At 36.2% G+C, this 17236-nt stretch overlaps 1 protein-coding gene across 1 annotated transcript; it reads right to left on the bottom strand.

The window, feature by feature from the left end:
• Window positions 1-5470: 5470 nt before the first annotated feature.
• LOC138710990 (allatostatin-A receptor-like) lies at window positions 5471-16485 on the bottom strand. Its single transcript, XM_069842258.1, has 2 exons — window positions 16357-16485; window positions 5471-7838 (listed from the first exon to the last, which is right to left on the bottom strand). Exons 1-2 carry the CDS (start codon window positions 16384-16386, stop codon window positions 6330-6332), a joined length of 1539 nt encoding a protein of 512 aa, XP_069698359.1. The 5' UTR covers window positions 16387-16485; the 3' UTR covers window positions 5471-6329.
• Window positions 16486-17236: the final 751 nt, after the last annotated feature.

Raw genomic sequence — 17236 nt, 5'->3', positions numbered from 1 at the left:
TGAAAGGATAACCGTGTGAAAAGAAATTAAATGCAAGTCAAGCTTTCAGGTATAACTCCCTGTAAAGTTGATTTGAATAATATTGAGGGAAAAATTGTTCCGGGGCCGGTATCGAACCCGGGACTTGGTTAAACGTACCAACGCTCAACCAACTGAGCTAACCGGGAACTCCACCCGACACTTCTACCAACTGAGCAACTCGGGAACTCCACCCGACACGTTGGTACGTTTAACCAAAGGTCCCGGGTTCGATACCCGGCCCTGGAACAATTTTTCCCTCAAAATTATTCAAATCAACTTTACCCGAAATCTTGATTTGCATAATACACGTCATTGTTCGTTAACAGAAAACCACAATTTAAGTCGCACAGAGTTAGTGTGCACTCAGTGTTGGTTGCTTGACGATTGTCAGCCCACTTTGACGTCTGTGGATATAGAGGAAAAAGTTGGATCGGTGTCGGGTGGAGTTCCCGGGTAGCTCAGCTGGTAGAGCGTTGGTACGTTTAACCGAAGATCTCGGGTTCGATACCCGGCCCCGGAACAATTTTTCCCTCAAAATTATTCAAGAATTAAATGTTTGATAATACATTTTTCAATTTGAATAATTTTGTAGAGAATTAGCTGAGAACAAAAAGTGACAGATTTGCAATCTTTGTTCACGGAAACTGTCTCAATCGTGTGAGTTAGATTAATAAAAAACTAAATGTGAGGGATAATTAATGACTTGAATAAAAAGTGAATAAAGTATTATTTCCTAGCAAGTAAGATTTCTGGCTTAGCATTTGAAAGGCACGCAGTTTCGAGATTGGTTGCTGCAACTAGATTTTGTAATAATTTGGATGATTCTCACTATATTACCGAATGATAGCTAGGCCTATATCTTTTATATACTTACAAATAGCTTTTAAAGAACACGGAGGTTCATTGCTGCCTTCACATAAGCTCGCCATCGGTCCCTATCCTGTACATGTTTAATCCAGTCCCTACCACCATATTCCACGTCCCTCAAATCCATTTTAATATTATCCTCCCATCTTTTTCCTTCAGGTCTCCCAACTAACACTGTATACGAATTTCTGGATTCACCCATAAGTGATATTGGGGTTTCGTAACAAGCTGTATTTTTTTATTTGATATATTCGAAAGTTACAATCATTATATTGGTAATTGATTAACTAGTGGACTTACTCCTGTTAACTATGTAAGTCTGTGCGGCTTACAGCTGTTTCGGTGCTTCATCACACCATTCTCAGAGCCTACTAGATGTCGGCGTCATCTCGAACTTCTCTGCCTGTTGTGTGGGTGCGTTTGATTGTTGAAAAGTGTTGAAAAGTGGAGTCAAATAGTGTGTGTGTACTGAAATTGATCTGTGTGTTGAGAATTTGATCAGGGTGTGTTTTAGTGTGTTTGTATATTTCATATTGTTCTAGTGTGTTGAGTTTTTGGTTCTTGGGTTGTATGTGTAGGATTTTCATGTCCGCATTTATGTTATTGTATGTGTGTTTAGCATTGGTTATGTGATCGGCGTATGTAGATAATATTGTGTCCTCTGGTTATTGTTTTAATGTGTTCTTTGTAGCGTGTTTGGAATTATCTGCCTGTCTGTCCAATGTAGAACTTGTCGCAACTATTACATGTGAGTTTGTATACACCTGTGTGGTCGTATTTATTTGTTTGTGGTTTTTGTGTGTTGAGATGTCTTTGTAGTGTGTTTTCTGTTCTGTATGCTATTAAAGCAATAACAAGAGGACACAATACATCTACATACGCCGATCACATAACCAATGCTAACCATACATACAATAACATAAATGCGGACATGGAAATCCTACATATACAACCCAAGAACCAAAAACTCAACACATTAGAACAATATGAAATATACAAACACACTAAAACACATCCTGTTCAAATTCTCAACGCACAGATCAATTTCAGTACACACACACTATTTGACTCCACTTTTCAACAATCAAACGCACCCACACCACAGGCAGAGAAGTTCGAGATAACGCCGAGATTTAGTAGGCTCTGAGGATGGTGTGATGAAGCACCGAAACAGCTGTAAGCCGCACAGACTTACATAATTAACACGAGTAAGTCCGCTAGTTAATCAATTACTTATATTCAAGTGTTAAAAGCAGTGTACGCAAGATTCAAAGTGCATTATTTTGGTTTAAAAGCAACGCAATTGGAAGTTGTTGCAAAAATATCTAATAGCGGAAAGCGCTTTTTAAACACCAGCTAGACAAACCGTATTAGTAGTGAGTAAAATTGGTGATATAAAAATATGTCCATTACCCTTTCGTGAAGATTTACGTGCATGATTAAACAGAAAAATATAAAATCCAAGTTACTAACATATGTTACAAATATTCTATTAGGAAAACTGATTTTTGTTTGCTATTAGTAATGGATTGCTTGGCGGTTTTTTGTGTAAATGGGGATTCCAAAATATCAGAAGAGGTATTCGTAATATTTCAAAGATCATTCTGGACTATGCTCCCATTTCGTACGCGGATCGCGTCACGCATTATGTCTATGAACTTTTATTTCATTTATTATATTCCATAGATCTTACATTAGCATTGAAACTTTAAGATGTGGAACAAGTCAAGATTTTACAAAATTATACTTTTTGACGAGATGAAGTGAGATGAGGCCGAAGATTCGCCATAGATTACTTGGCATTTGCCTTATTGTTGGGGAAACCTCGGAAAAAAAACCCAACCAGGTAATCAGACCAAACGAGGATCTAATACAAGCTCAAGCGCAGCTCCGAATCAGCAGGTTAGCGAGTATGCCGACTGAAATATGTTGGTGGCTTTACAAAAAAATGTTTCCCCATCGGAAATGAAACAATTATCATACCGTGGGATCAATACAGAGGTACAGACGGCTGTCACTGATGGCAGACTTCTACGGCACAGGGATACAAATGTTGATCCCATGGTATGATGAATATCTCAATTCCGGTGGAAAATATGTTGAAAAATAGCTCAACAATTGCTCTATCTTTTCTAATAAATCTTTCTACGAAATTGTGTTTTCTTTCTGTAAACGGACCCAGGGAATTTTACTTACTGGACGGCCCCCGTAATTGCACTCCAATAGCCAAAATTTGTATAAGAACTTGTTTTGACATTATTAACATGGTGGAAGAAAAAAAAATAACTTTATCTGCCCCCACGAGAATGTTTGCTTGTGAGTCTTTCAACGAGTCTAGTGAGAGAAAATAAAATTATGAAGAAAGGATGATTGTATCTTTTGTAAGCCTATTGTCTTTTATGTTATAATATTAGGAAGAAGCACAAAATAACTAACAGAACGTGTAACTAAATGACAGACTAAAGGCCCATTCACAATGCAAATTAGACATAACCGTAACATAAACACAGAAGTTTGCGCCCAGAGTACCAAATGGGATCATTCACAATGATTCACATATGCATTGACATAAACATTACCGTAAGACGTTAACATGAAAGTTTGCAAACTCCAAACTTTCATGCTTATGCTTACGTGATTTGCAAACAGAACACAATCGTGGAGCGCTGAAGTATACGACAGAATATGAGGGAATGGCGTCGTTGTTATGTTTCCATGGTTACCAAGTATGTTTGCTGTTATGTTTATGTTCCCATCGTGAATGATGGTATGACTTCTTGATTTTACTGTAACGTTAAGTTAACGCTTACGTTATGTTTAATTTTGATTTTGAATGAGGCTTAATAGATTAACCAAACCGGACATGTAACTAGCTAAGAAATGAAATGAAATTACCAACTAATTTAGCTCCGGTCCACACCTGTGGAGTAACGATTAGCGCGTCTGGCAGCGATACTAGGTGGTCCGGGTTCGATTCCCGGTAGGGGCAAGTTACCTGGTTAAGATTTTTTCCGGGGTTCTTCCTCAACCCAAGATGAGCAAATGCTGGGTAACTATCGGTGCTGGATTCCGGACTCATTTCACCGGCATTACCACCTTCATCTCATCCAGACGCTAAATAACCTAAGATGTTGATAAAGCGTCGTAAAATAACCTAATAAAAATTAGCTCCGTGACTTCAGAAGTCCCATGTCTACAGTAACAAGAAGCCATTACAGCACTCACATGATACCACTGGGATCTTAACCCGAGCGAAGTCCGTGTAGCCGACATTGTCGTAAATTACTTCCTTATTTTATACTAATGTTACATTCTTGTCTCCATTTATAAACTTTAATTACTTTTCTCCAAAGCATTTCCAATCAACACTCCGTAAGAATTTTAGATGTTCTTCAGCTATGGTGCACGTCCGCTCTTCGCAGTTTCCTGTCTATTAGAATCCCGTATTCGGAAGAGTGTATCTCTGCGGAAAACGAAGCTCGTTTGCGCGGGAATGAGTCAGCGTTATATTTTAAAGACTGCAATGTACTCTCCATGAAACACAGGAACCCACTTTATCAATGTTGTCTAAGTTCGTGGTTTATTTTAACCCATTAAGCTGTTTTCCAGGTGACAGGAAACAAGAGATCGACCTACCATTAAGAGAAGATCTCGCTTCTCTTGCAATTCGGTACAGTGCGGAGATCGAATGCACAAGGGAAGCAATTAATGCTCGCCTGATGTCTTTCAATGCTAGTGGAAGACGAGCACTTGTTTTACTTGACAGTAACAATGAGTTTTGAAATAATGTTACTCTCACACATCTACCATGCTGTTTTTGTCCACAGCTGTGGAGTAACGGTTAGCACGTCTGACCGTGGAATGAGAAGGGCCGGATTCAAATCCTGGTTGGAACAAGTTACGTGGTTGAATTTTCCGAGGTTTTCCCTCAATCAATTGACGCAAGGTTTGGCAAGTACCGGGAAAGCAATAAAAATATTAGCAAGATATCTGCCAGAATATCAAAAAGCAAATCTTATCTGAAATAAAACTGTAAGGGAAAGAAAAGTAAATTAAAATAATAAATAATAAACTAGTATAATAATAATAATAATAATAATAATAATAATAATAATAATAATAATAATTTTTTGACGAACTCAAAAAAGTGAACGGATATTGAAGACTGAAGTGACCAAAATTTAAGAGGTTATTACTTAATTTTCTGTCGTAACTTTTTAAACCAATAATGACCAAATTTCCGAAGGATCTTACAGTGTGTGTCTTGCATATGTCCTATGAATTTCGTTCTGGTTGGGTGAATAGTTTAGCTGTATCGACGAATTCTTTGAAACTCTTTTTTGTTCCCGTTAACTAAAACATTGATTCTGAATGTATATTCTCTCAGTGAGAAGTGAGAAGTGTGAATGTTTTATACACATGTTAGGAATCCTAGGTTACAATTTGAGAAACAGAGAATTTCATATATTCAGCACAAACATTAGAAACTTTATTTGTTTTGTTCAACATTTCCAAAAGAAGATTAATAAATTTTCAGTATATTTAACATGGATGAGTCTTAAGACATATCAGTATGATTGTTCGTTACTTGGTGTAATACAGTATAATAATTAGTAAGCAACTGAACAAAATTTGAATGAAATTTGACTTGTAGCTTGTGACTAAAGAATGTGGGGGTGTCAAGTGAAAAAACTAGCACTTCTATTTGAGTTTAATAGGAACAACGGCAGAGGAGCTGGCTCGAAACATTTGTGCCTTGTACGGAGAAAGGACTGCAAAAAATGATTCTGTCGTTTCAACATACAACATCCCGTACAAAAGTTAGTGTCCATCCACAGAAGGTGATGTTACGCGTCTGGTGGGAAAAAGAATGCGTCGTGTATTACTACGATCTGCTTCCCAGAAATGTAACCATTTATTACCAATGACTCAGATCCCTTGCGTCAGCAATGGAAGAAAAATGACCGGAAGTGCTGCTGACATGACGAAAGAAGCTATCCAGAACTATACGTTGGAAGGTAATTCCAACGACTCAGACTGTTTTAGTGATTAATTTCTGTCTTTTATTCATCTCAAATAAATCTTTATTGACAGCGAAAAAGCACTACGAACTTTTGTATCAACCCAATATTTTGTCGAGTAGGCTTACAACGTAAGTGAAAAAAAAACTTCAGTGGAACTGTTTTTCCCAAATCCATTGGACACAAGGAATCTGACTTGTAACTTATCATTTCATAATTTTGTAAAACAGATTTCAGATCTCGATCGATACGCTAGTGTGAAACGTATCAATTTTGAAACATCTCAACAGGCCGTTGCAAAGCTAATACTTTTTGCACAACCCAATAACCATGAAAAATTGAATTCTCATGAAAATAGAAAAGAGGAAGAAGTTGCTTAGGTGACGATGTAGACGTGATATTTCAAATGTGTCTTACTGCTCACATACAATTAAATAAGTACTTATCAAATAATGTTTTATAAGTGTTGTTGGCCCTGCAGAGCGCGAGAGGGTTAAAACAGGCGTATAAGAAGTTCAAGTAATAGATGACTATGCCGAAGTGACGGTAGGAACTGAAGTGCAGGAGTTTGAGGATGACGCCGTAATACCCGTCGAAGAGAAGCCAGATGAAAAGCGGTATGTGCGTTACCCCGAACGTCTTGGAAAGCTCCACAATCACTCTGGAGCTTATGAGATGTTTGGGCTCCTGAGCAGCGGCCTTCTGCTTCAAGCGGCCCAAAATCAGGTTGTTTAGAACAGACATTGAGATTGAAAGCACAAAAATATACAACACTGCGTACAGCACCGCCGCGAACGGGTGGCCGATGTTCGTTTCGTTGTTGTTTGCAAACGCGAACACGGCAACGCCTAAGGCGCAGGACCACACAGAGAGCAGATACAAGGCACACCGCCACCACGAGGAGATGCTGAACCTTGGTTGCGACGTTTTCAGGGATCTGCACACGTCGAAGTAAAGCTGGAATCTCATCACCAGCACTGAGAATGCGCTCACTGAAATGATCGTCGTTTGAATCGCTATAAACAGACTGTTGTTTGAGTAGTACTCGTGAGGCAGTATGTTTGGGTAGTAGTGGTGGATGTACTGCATCGGCAGGTACACCAGCAGGATTAACACGTCGTTCACCGCGATGTTGAACACCATTATGTTAGACTCTCTTCTAACATCTTTATGCCATGCAAATATCAGTAATAACACAATGTTCATAGTTATACCCGAAATTACAATGAATAATCTAATCAGTGGATCGATATAATTACCGAAAAATAAATACAGTTTTAGGAAGAATGCGTATCTCGAAATCCTAATGAATTCCTGTTCATAATCTTCTACGTCTTTTACAGAGAGACAGCCACAGCGTGTTTTAAACGGACAAAACACTTTCTGTTCCAGCCTTTCGTCGATGTCTGTGATTATTCTCTTCACTGCAGATATGTACGATCCATGATCCTGCACTACTTTTAAACATTTTTCGTAAAACAATCTGTCATTCTCTAGATCATCCTCTGTGGTACCGTACTGAACAACTTCTCTCAAGAAGTTTTTATTCGGATTAATGCTGTTAATTACTAAAAGTGGTGCTACTGCTTTACTTGCGTCTTCAAATTCCAGGAGACATTCCTCGAATTCTTCTTCTTTAATAACAGATCCTATGTATTTGTTCGTCACGTACCACACGGTTAGAGCTAGCGGATCTCCACGTGTGATGTCTCTCCAGAAAATCTCGTTGTCCTCTTCACTGTTTGTGTAGTCAGTTTCCTCGCCTTCAAGTTTTGAACCGTCGTGCATCGACGAAGTGCGTGCTTGTTGATGAAAGTTGGTTTTTATAAATGCAGCTTTGTTGCTATGGTTATGTCTGAAGTTTCCGATGTAATCGCTCTGGAAATCTGGGAACAGCATTCCTTTGGTAGCGCCCAGTAGCAAAATTACCTGAAACGAAATTATATGTATGTCTTAGTATTAGTAACAAACAATAAATTATATTTGCTTAGATTCACAAGAAATAGCGTCAATTATGTCAGTGTTTTCAAGCCCGAAATAATGTGTAATATCAACCTCAGAGTTATATATACAGCTTGTGAGGATACAAACGGGACAAAAGCTGAGCGAAAACCTACACCAAATTATGTAATGAAATACATTTCAATATTATTATAGATAGATAGATAGATAGATAGATAGATAGATAGATAGATAGATAGATAGATAGATAGATAGATAGATAGATAGATAGATAGATAGATAGATAGATAGATAGATAGATAGATAGATAGATAGATAGATAGATAGATAGATAGATAGATAGACAGACAGACAGACAGACAGACAGACAGACAGACAGACAGACAGACAGACAGACAGACAGATGAATTTAATGTCATTCAGCGATTTACAACCATAGACAACATCATATAATACATGGCTACTACAATATGAATAAATGTAAAAATAAAATAAAAAATAAATATACAATCACCAGATAATCACAAAAACAGGTTAAAAGTTTTAAAAGAAATAGTATAAAATGAGATTAAAATGTACAGATTTGTCAATTACATGAGGTTAAAACAAGTAGTATCTAAAACGTGATATTGCTAAAATCATTGACACTGTAGATTGGATTTGCCATCAATGTCCTTCTCACCATCCTTCTGAAAGTAAAATATGACGTATTTCTTATATGCAATGGTAAGGAGTTATAAAGTTTATATGATATGGAAATAAAACTATTGCTTGTAGTACTATATTTGTACTTGGTGAAATATATGTCAAGTCTGGAACGAGTAGAATAATTATGAATGGATGAACAAGTAGGAAGATTATGCACATAATTCACAGTGTTACATTTTCATGTCTTGTAGTATTTTCTGTTGTTTGAATGCGTTATTAACTGAATAATAATTTATTATTATTTGTAATTATTAATTTTATGTATCTTGCCAATGACTCAATAGTTTCTCTCAATTTCAGTACCATTCTCGTATCTCTGCGTCTCCAAAATCCGCTATATGTATTTAAAAAAGGTTTTTAGGAGAAACAAAAAACACTTTTAATTCCCTTGATTTTTAAAGCTGGTTTTAAAGCTATAATATGATAATTTTTTAAATGTAAAAACACAGTTGCGCTCCACTATTTCAAGAATCCTCAGACGATTTTCTTCTGGTTTTTATAGGGGTAAAAGAAACTGAAATTTTGCAGCGACGGAAAAACTTTTGGCGAAAAGAATTTAAAAGAAAGGTATTAATTACATCTCTAAACTCATATTTTCTGAATTTAAAATATATAATATTGAACAATTATACAATAATATATGAAACACACAGGGGAAAAACATTATGGTAAGAGTGATGTCATTATCTAATTCAATAGATTACTAAAAACTTTAGTGTTGTTCTTACCAAAACTTGTAAAAATGGGATTATCACTACGGATATAATAATCATTTTCTTCATACGTTTCATATAGTATCATTGGAATATTATCTCAAAAATCGTAAAGATTGATTTCTGCAAGAAAGATGATTTGCTGCGAAATAATCACCATAAAGTGAGAAACAGCATTGCTGAACCGCTCAGGAAATTAAACATCTCTGAATTACTTGAAGGAGTGCATTGTATTTCAACGGACGGCTCCATAAAAGAGCAGATATTGTTGCGTTCAATAGAAAAAAGGCGTTCGAATATATTTTGGACCCAACTCTGAAATTCGAGGATGATGCTGTTTAAGTAGAAGAAGTAAATAAGGAAAAACAAATACGTTATTAGCCATGTATTCCCAACTTTCGTGAAAACTATGACATTGCAAATTGGGAAGTAATTGGGATTTTAATTGAAGCACGTGGTAGTATTACAAGGTGTTGTATTACTGCATTCTTGCGTTTAGGTTTAAATATTTCATCTTTGGAAGAAATAGCACTAAATGTTTTAAGAGAGATTCATTGCATATAGTAAATTATCATTTGTACAATCATATAAATGAACAATAAAAAATGACCCCCTTAGAAATAGCTGCTCTTTTAAATTATAGCCACCTCGATTAAATAAATAAGTAAATAATAATAATAATAATAATAATAATAATAATAATAATAATAATAATAATAATAATAATAATAATAAAAATTAATATTCAGAGAAAAAACTGTCTAATTATGAAATTAAATTATCATATTATTGATTGATCAGTAGGCTGAACCTTTTAATGGTTACCCTTTAAAAAAGGGCGGCTAGTCAACATTTTGGGGCCTCTCTCTCTCTCTCTCTCTCTCTCTCTCTCTCTAGCATTTATTATATTTACAGTACTAGCGGATCGTTAAATTTCCCTTAAGAGAACATTTTTCACACAAGATTTAAAACACAGTATTAGTTTGGGATCAATATTACTCGTCCAGATATAACTCCATTATCAACATTTTCCGTTATTAGACTATTTTCAATAAAAGATTAAACATTTGCTTATAATTTATATTTAAACTGATTCTATGCATAAAGTATTCTGTGTTCACATTCCTCTGTTTTCTCTGATTATCAGAGATATGGTCCCTTCCTATAAGGTTCAATATGCAAAAATGTCCCACGTTTTGTAATGTTCACGTTAAGAAAATGTCTACTATTCAAAAGGTCTTATATGTTTCCGGTGTACAAGGTCCAACACACTAAAATGATCTGCGTTTCATAAGGACCACTTTCATAAAATATCCTTTTCCAGAGAAGCCAGTATTCAATTACGTCAGATTTTTAAATGTCCTGCGTGTTAAAAGGGACACTTGACTTCAATAAAAATTTCTAACTACTAAATTGAAAAAGGAATATGATTTAATAAAAAAAATTAAATTTCAAAGATACAAGATACATTTAGGATAATGTATCAAATTTACTGACATAAACTTCACATGTATTAATTCCAGTCAGTCATAATTTGGAACTTCTTGGAGGTCACTATAGAGCTTGATATGGAACGCTATGGCTGTAAGGTATGTCATTGTCGTAATACATCTCGCATTCTGACATTCTACAATAGAATTTGACATTCTACATTTAAATGCTATGGCAACGATAAACGATTATTATTGAAAACATTATTACATGCGATGTAATTAAGTGTGTGGGATATTTGATTGAAAGAATTTTTAATATTATAGATTTTTTATTAATTTATCCTACAGAATAATATCTGTGATACTGACAATTAATATTTGAGGAGAAAAATTCGCTCCTGTGTCGGGGATCGAACGCGGGTTATTGGTTCTACGTACCAAGCGCTCTGACCACTGAGCTAAGCCGAATTCAATCCACAGCACCGGACTGAACCCTCCTCCTTCAATGTTTCCCTTTGTGGCCTGACTCCAACTTAGGCGTATAAATGTTGACGTATATATCCAATGTCAACTGCCATTATACTAGGAGCGCACTCAGCTGAGTGACTTGTTTGGCCGGGATTCCGCAGTTACGTGCACAGGAATCTGTACAAATATATGCACTGCAGCTATGAGAATATTATATATTTTTTATTAATTTGTCTGTGATATTGACAATTAATATTTGAGGAGAAAAATTCGCTCCGGACATTGGACATATACGTCAACATATACGCTTAACTTGGAGTCAGACCACAAAGGGAAACATTGAAGGAGTAGAGTTCGGTGCGGTGCTGTGGATTGAATTTGGCGTAGTTCAGTGGTCAGAGCGCTTGGTACGTAGAACCAAGGACCCGGATTCGATCCCCGGCGCCGGAGAGAATGTTTCTCCTCAAATATTAATTGACTTTTTAATAGTTTGACCAATTTTATGTGGGACATTAAATGTGGGACTATTTGACGTGTGGACCCTTCAACTACTTGGGACATTATGTTGACCCTATTATGTATGGGACATTAAATGTGGGGCTATTTGGTGTGTGTCCTTCTTGGTTGGACATTATATTAGTGGGAACATATTTTGATAACTTTCTTCCCTTGGAAGCTTTTCTCTTCTTATAGTTCCGTGTTTTAACTTTAGTATTCCTTGTATACAGATGGAAGTATGAACATGAGGTTTGGTCGTGCGGGTGTTCCTCATTGTTTATATTTTATGTAATTTAGTAGGACACAAATATGAATATATCAATTATCAGTATTATTCAGAATTAGTATATATTTATTATTTATTTTTGAAAGTCTGAGGGTACACAGCAGGGCAGGCATAGCGCAGGAAAGGGTGTTGCAGTCTCATTATCTAAGAATTCACTATCGCTTTTAAACACAATTTTTATATTTTGGTGAAGCACTGAAACAAGATTTTTAAGACTGAGAATTGAAAATAATTTTTAAATACCGATTTTAGTAAATACAAAATTAATATTACAATTTCAGTGAAGCTGCTTGATATGAATTCATAAACACACAGTTATTTACGATCGAAATGTTAAACATTACATTTTATTTTGTCAACTTTTGCAATCCTGTGTCTCAGAAGACTGCTGCCTAGGATCGGAATCAGTGTGTGACAGCCGTCTGCACCTCCCTGTCGACCCCACGGTATGACAAATGTCTCATTTTCAGTGGGGAATATGTTTAAAAATAGCTCAAAAGTTGTTGTATCTGTTCCAATAAATTTTTCCAATGAAATTGAGTTTTCTTTTTGTATATGGCCCCAAGGAAACTTATTTTTTTACGGCCCTCGTAATTGCACTTATTTTGACATTATTAATAATAATAATAAAGTGCACAAATTGTGCATAATTGAGAGTCACTTAGATTGAACAAAGTTAATCACTGATAGCTGCCGATTCCCACAGACTAGGATATGGTATCTATCACTTGTCTTGTTGCATAAGACACACACACAGTTGTCATCCGGTTCGTGGAAAGACTGATTTCTGCATATCCTGTGGTGGTATCCATGAACCGCCAGCGATGTCACGAAGTGGCGGAGCTTCTGGTTCGTGTCTGTCCAGGTCCGGTTTATCATGGCGTCCGTTATGTTGGAACCTCGAGCGGGAACCGAACCTGCGACTTCCTATTTTTTGACATTATTAACATAGTGGAAGAAAAAAAATAACTTTTTTATCTGCCCCCACGAGAATGTTTGCTTGTAAGTTTTAAAGAGGTCTGCAACGGACGTTTTCGCTCGAGCGCCAAGTAGTTCATAGCATAATCCGATAGGTAGCGCACATGCATGATGGGTAAAATTGTCGCGAGCGATAAATCCTCGAACGGTATAAGCCGAGCGTTAGACATTCGTTCATGTTACAGTGATGAACTGTGTAGTAACTTCATAGATGTTTATCATTTCAAAACTTTGCAGTGTTTAACTAATCTCTCCATAGTACAACTACAAAACTTGCTTTAAAATGTAATATAAATGTTGTAGGTAAATGTCCCCCCCCCCACACAGGAGTGATTTTATTTTTGCTACATCTGATAGATGTTATTGGATGTAAATGTAATTATTATAAACTGAGAACACAATCACGATAATGCAAGAACCGTATCAAGTTTTCCAGTAATAATAATAATCTTTAATAATTTTAGTGTATCAATCTTTGCGTCTGTAACACTTGTGCAGCATGATTATTTGTTTTATTATATTTTCTGTGACGTTATCTCTGTACTAATATTGTTATTAATCTACTGCTATATCAGTAATATTTTGTAAAACGTTTCTGCATTGTCGCAGTATATAGGCGGAACACTATGTATGAACCTATCATATTATATACTAGCCGTACCCGTGCGCTCCGCTGCACCCGTTAGAAATAAATATAAAGTAATTATATAATTGAAATAGGACATTTGATCCAGAGAACATTCGTGTTTGATAGAAGGATAAATCGTTTATTATGTTACTTAATTTAAATTGAATTAAAAAAATTAAAATGCGATCATTTGGATCCAGAGACCACTCATTTGGTCATAAAAATTAGTTTAGGAAATGCAGGAAACGAATATACAGAATAGCCTATCAAGTTTTCTGTGCATAAGAATCTATTTTAATCTTACCTGTCCTCGATTCACTCAGAAGTTACTGTGATAACATTATAGCATTATGTCCATCTAGAGAAACTACACTTTCCAATGGTGAATTAATAATTAATTATACAAATCGGTTAATTTAGCTTCCGATATTACTTCATAGAAATGCAGAAACATTATCTGTAGGCTATCTTTCATAGCTTTCGATTGTTGCTGTCCAAGGCCCCTTATATGTAGACGAAGTCATTTGTTTTTTAATTCATTACACGGCCTTAGATGGCAGTTATTTTAATTTTAAAACTCATTTATCTCATTAAATATCAGTCCTATCAAACTTTTTCAAGGAATAAAACTTATCGCAAATTATTTTTAAAGAAACTTTGGTTATGTAACATTTTTCACAAAAATCAATAATAAGCGAGATATTTCGATTTATTTAATTCAGGCCCCCTTATAACCCCCCTTTTAAAAATAATGTATTTTGAATGCCATATAGCCTAAAATCTAAGTTACGACGAACTTAATTTATATTCCAATTTTCATCGAAATCCGTTCAGCCATTATCGCGTGAAAAGGTAACAAACATAGAGACAGACAGACAGACAGACATACAAACAAAAATTTCAAAAAGCGATTTTCGGTTTCAGGGTGGTTAATTATATATGTTAGGACCAATTATTTTTGGAAAATCGAAAATTACCAGAAAAATTTCGGCTACAGAATTATTATTATTATAGATGTGGTAAATCAAATATTGAATAATTATTAATTAGGAATAATAACTGTATATTGAAGTTTTTCATAATATTTTATTTATAACTTCATGTTACTGTTTTGGTACGTTTCATTGGACTGTTCCATTAAACGTTTGTCATAAACGCAGAAAATAAAGCCTTATTTTTACCGTGTGAGCAAAACATATGTGTATCTTATCTGTCGCCTTCCATACAAGATAAGACATGTCGGTGAGATGACCTTGTACTGTGCTTCTATTTATTATTAGCGTATCACGACCGATCTTATCTCACTCGAGGGTGCGACATTCGACCGAGTTCAAGCGTGCTATTTAACTCCAATGCAGTACAATTTTTATACACAATGCAATTCCTTACTGTAGACCAGCGGTGGCGAAAATGTAATCGTGCGCCGAGCCACTGTGTAACCTGCAACGTGCATAGCACCTATGGAGGGAGGCAGACACCCGAAGGGGAAGTGAAGTAACTGTCTGACTTATTAACGGATTTTCATTTTCCTTACGCCAGGCACTTACATATAAATTTATACAGTACAAGGCTACAAACTAATGTTTAGTACGTGTAACGAAGAAAGAAATGAACAATATCACAACCTAAAATTAACTGTCTTCAGAATGTCTCTGGGACAAAGTTTCAAAATCAGGAATTATGTCACTTACTGCCAGTCGTAGTTGATCACGAAGGTATTTGTCTGTCAGTCGTGATCTAAATTTGGTTTTTACGATTTTAATTGTTGAAAATAATTTTTCACAAACGTAAGTTGTAGCGAACATGGTTTCAACAGAGCAAGCGAAAGAACGAAGCTTCGGATGTTTATTTTTTGGCAACGATTTGAAAGTTCAACATTTGTCAAGTCCTTACATCTAGCTTGCATTTGACATCAAATAGTAAATCAGTGAGTTCAAATTGAAGAGCTAACCGCATTATTCGTACATCTGCTGAGAAAGGGTCGACGTGCAGAGATGATGATGATGATGACGATGATGATGATGATAACAACAATAACACTTAACCTTTAATGTTTCATCAGTAACATGTAGTATAATGCCGTTTTATTTTATACAACCGTTTTCCTCGTAATACTTATGAACAAATCATACATTTAATATTCTCATCATATTGACAGCAAAAAAATGCGTCCTCCCATCCTACTTGGAACTTTCGTACATGGTTTCGAGAGAGACATATGCCACTCGCAGGTCAGAGACAAATACAAATGGAACGGAGTTTGACTCCGGTGAGTGAGAGGGTGGGGGTTGGCGGAGGTTAGAAGCAAGCGAAATGCACAGCTATCACTGCGAGCCACAATGTCTCGCGAGTCACGTTCTCGCCACGGCTGCTGTAGACTCAACTGCTGGTGTTCGTATTGAGAAATAGCTGAATTCGTATTCCATTTAACAAGTGTAAGATACAAAAAAAATATTAGAGGTTGAGAAACAAAACTAAGCTGCATGAACTCAGAAAAATGTATATATAGCCTATGTACTACATATCACAACGTACATTAATACCTTAAGTGTCGGGGGATATGACTGCACCCGCGGTATACCGAGGCGTGATATAACAGAGTTTTACTGTAGTAGATTTCACTAAACTTGTCAGTGCACTTGCACTTTAGAAACAGCAACAGGAAAGAGTAAGCACAAAAAATCTGAACAAATATTTTTATTTCCTTAGCACTTCAAGCACGATATGCGCTGGCACTTTGCCTGACCTCGAGACACAAGCCGGCGTTACTTACCAAAAGACAAGTTCTGAAGACTGGGAACATTGCGTTGTGAGTACACCGAACACAGCAGTAGAAACCGATCAGAATAATACTGAGTACATAACACAACCGTTCACAATGGCTGCACCAGTGTGCATAGAGGAACACACTTGTTTACGCTCTTCTAGAGAGAGAGACAGAAGAACTACCAAAATTAGATGTCGTGACGTCATATACTACCGTTGAGCATTTGCCAAAGGGTTTGAACGTGTGCTGTCATTATTCTACTCAAAGTTTAGTAGTATTATAATTATTTATTTAACATATATTATGGACCTTGTAGTAGTATACAAACTGCAATTGTACTATACTTGTTTTTACTTGGTTGTTTAACTACGCTGTATCAATTAATAGGTTATTTAGGGTCCTATTCATAGACATTCTTAGCGCGGGCTTTCGGTGGATGATCAGCGAACTAACGTTTTTCGTATTCATAAACCAGTGTTAGCGATATGATATGATATGAATCCTGTTTAGCACGCTCGTAGCGCGGGCTAGCGAAATGTCTGTGAATACCACCCTTAGCGTCGTTGGAATTGGTGATAGCGAGATGATATTTGGCGAAATGATGCCAAGGATTCGCCATAGATTATTTGACATTCGCCTTATGGTTGGGGAAATCCTCGGAAAAACCCAATCATGTAATCAGCCCAAACGGGAATCGAATCCACACCCGAGCGCAAGTTTGGATCGACAGACAAGTGCCTCAGCCGACTGAGCAACGTCAGTGGTTTCAATTGGAATGTTTTTTTTTATTGGGTTATTTTACGACGCAGTATCAATATCTCAGGTTATTTAGCGTCTGACTGAAATGAAGGTGATAATACCGGTGAAATGAGTCCGGGGTCCAGCA

Source organism: Periplaneta americana, chromosome 12 (assembly GCF_040183065.1).
Source record: "Periplaneta americana isolate PAMFEO1 chromosome 12, P.americana_PAMFEO1_priV1, whole genome shotgun sequence".
Taxonomy (NCBI): domain Eukaryota; kingdom Metazoa; phylum Arthropoda; class Insecta; order Blattodea; family Blattidae; genus Periplaneta; species Periplaneta americana.
The sequence above is the reverse complement of the archived record's forward strand: the minus strand, read 5'-3'. Positions and strand labels throughout refer to the sequence as shown.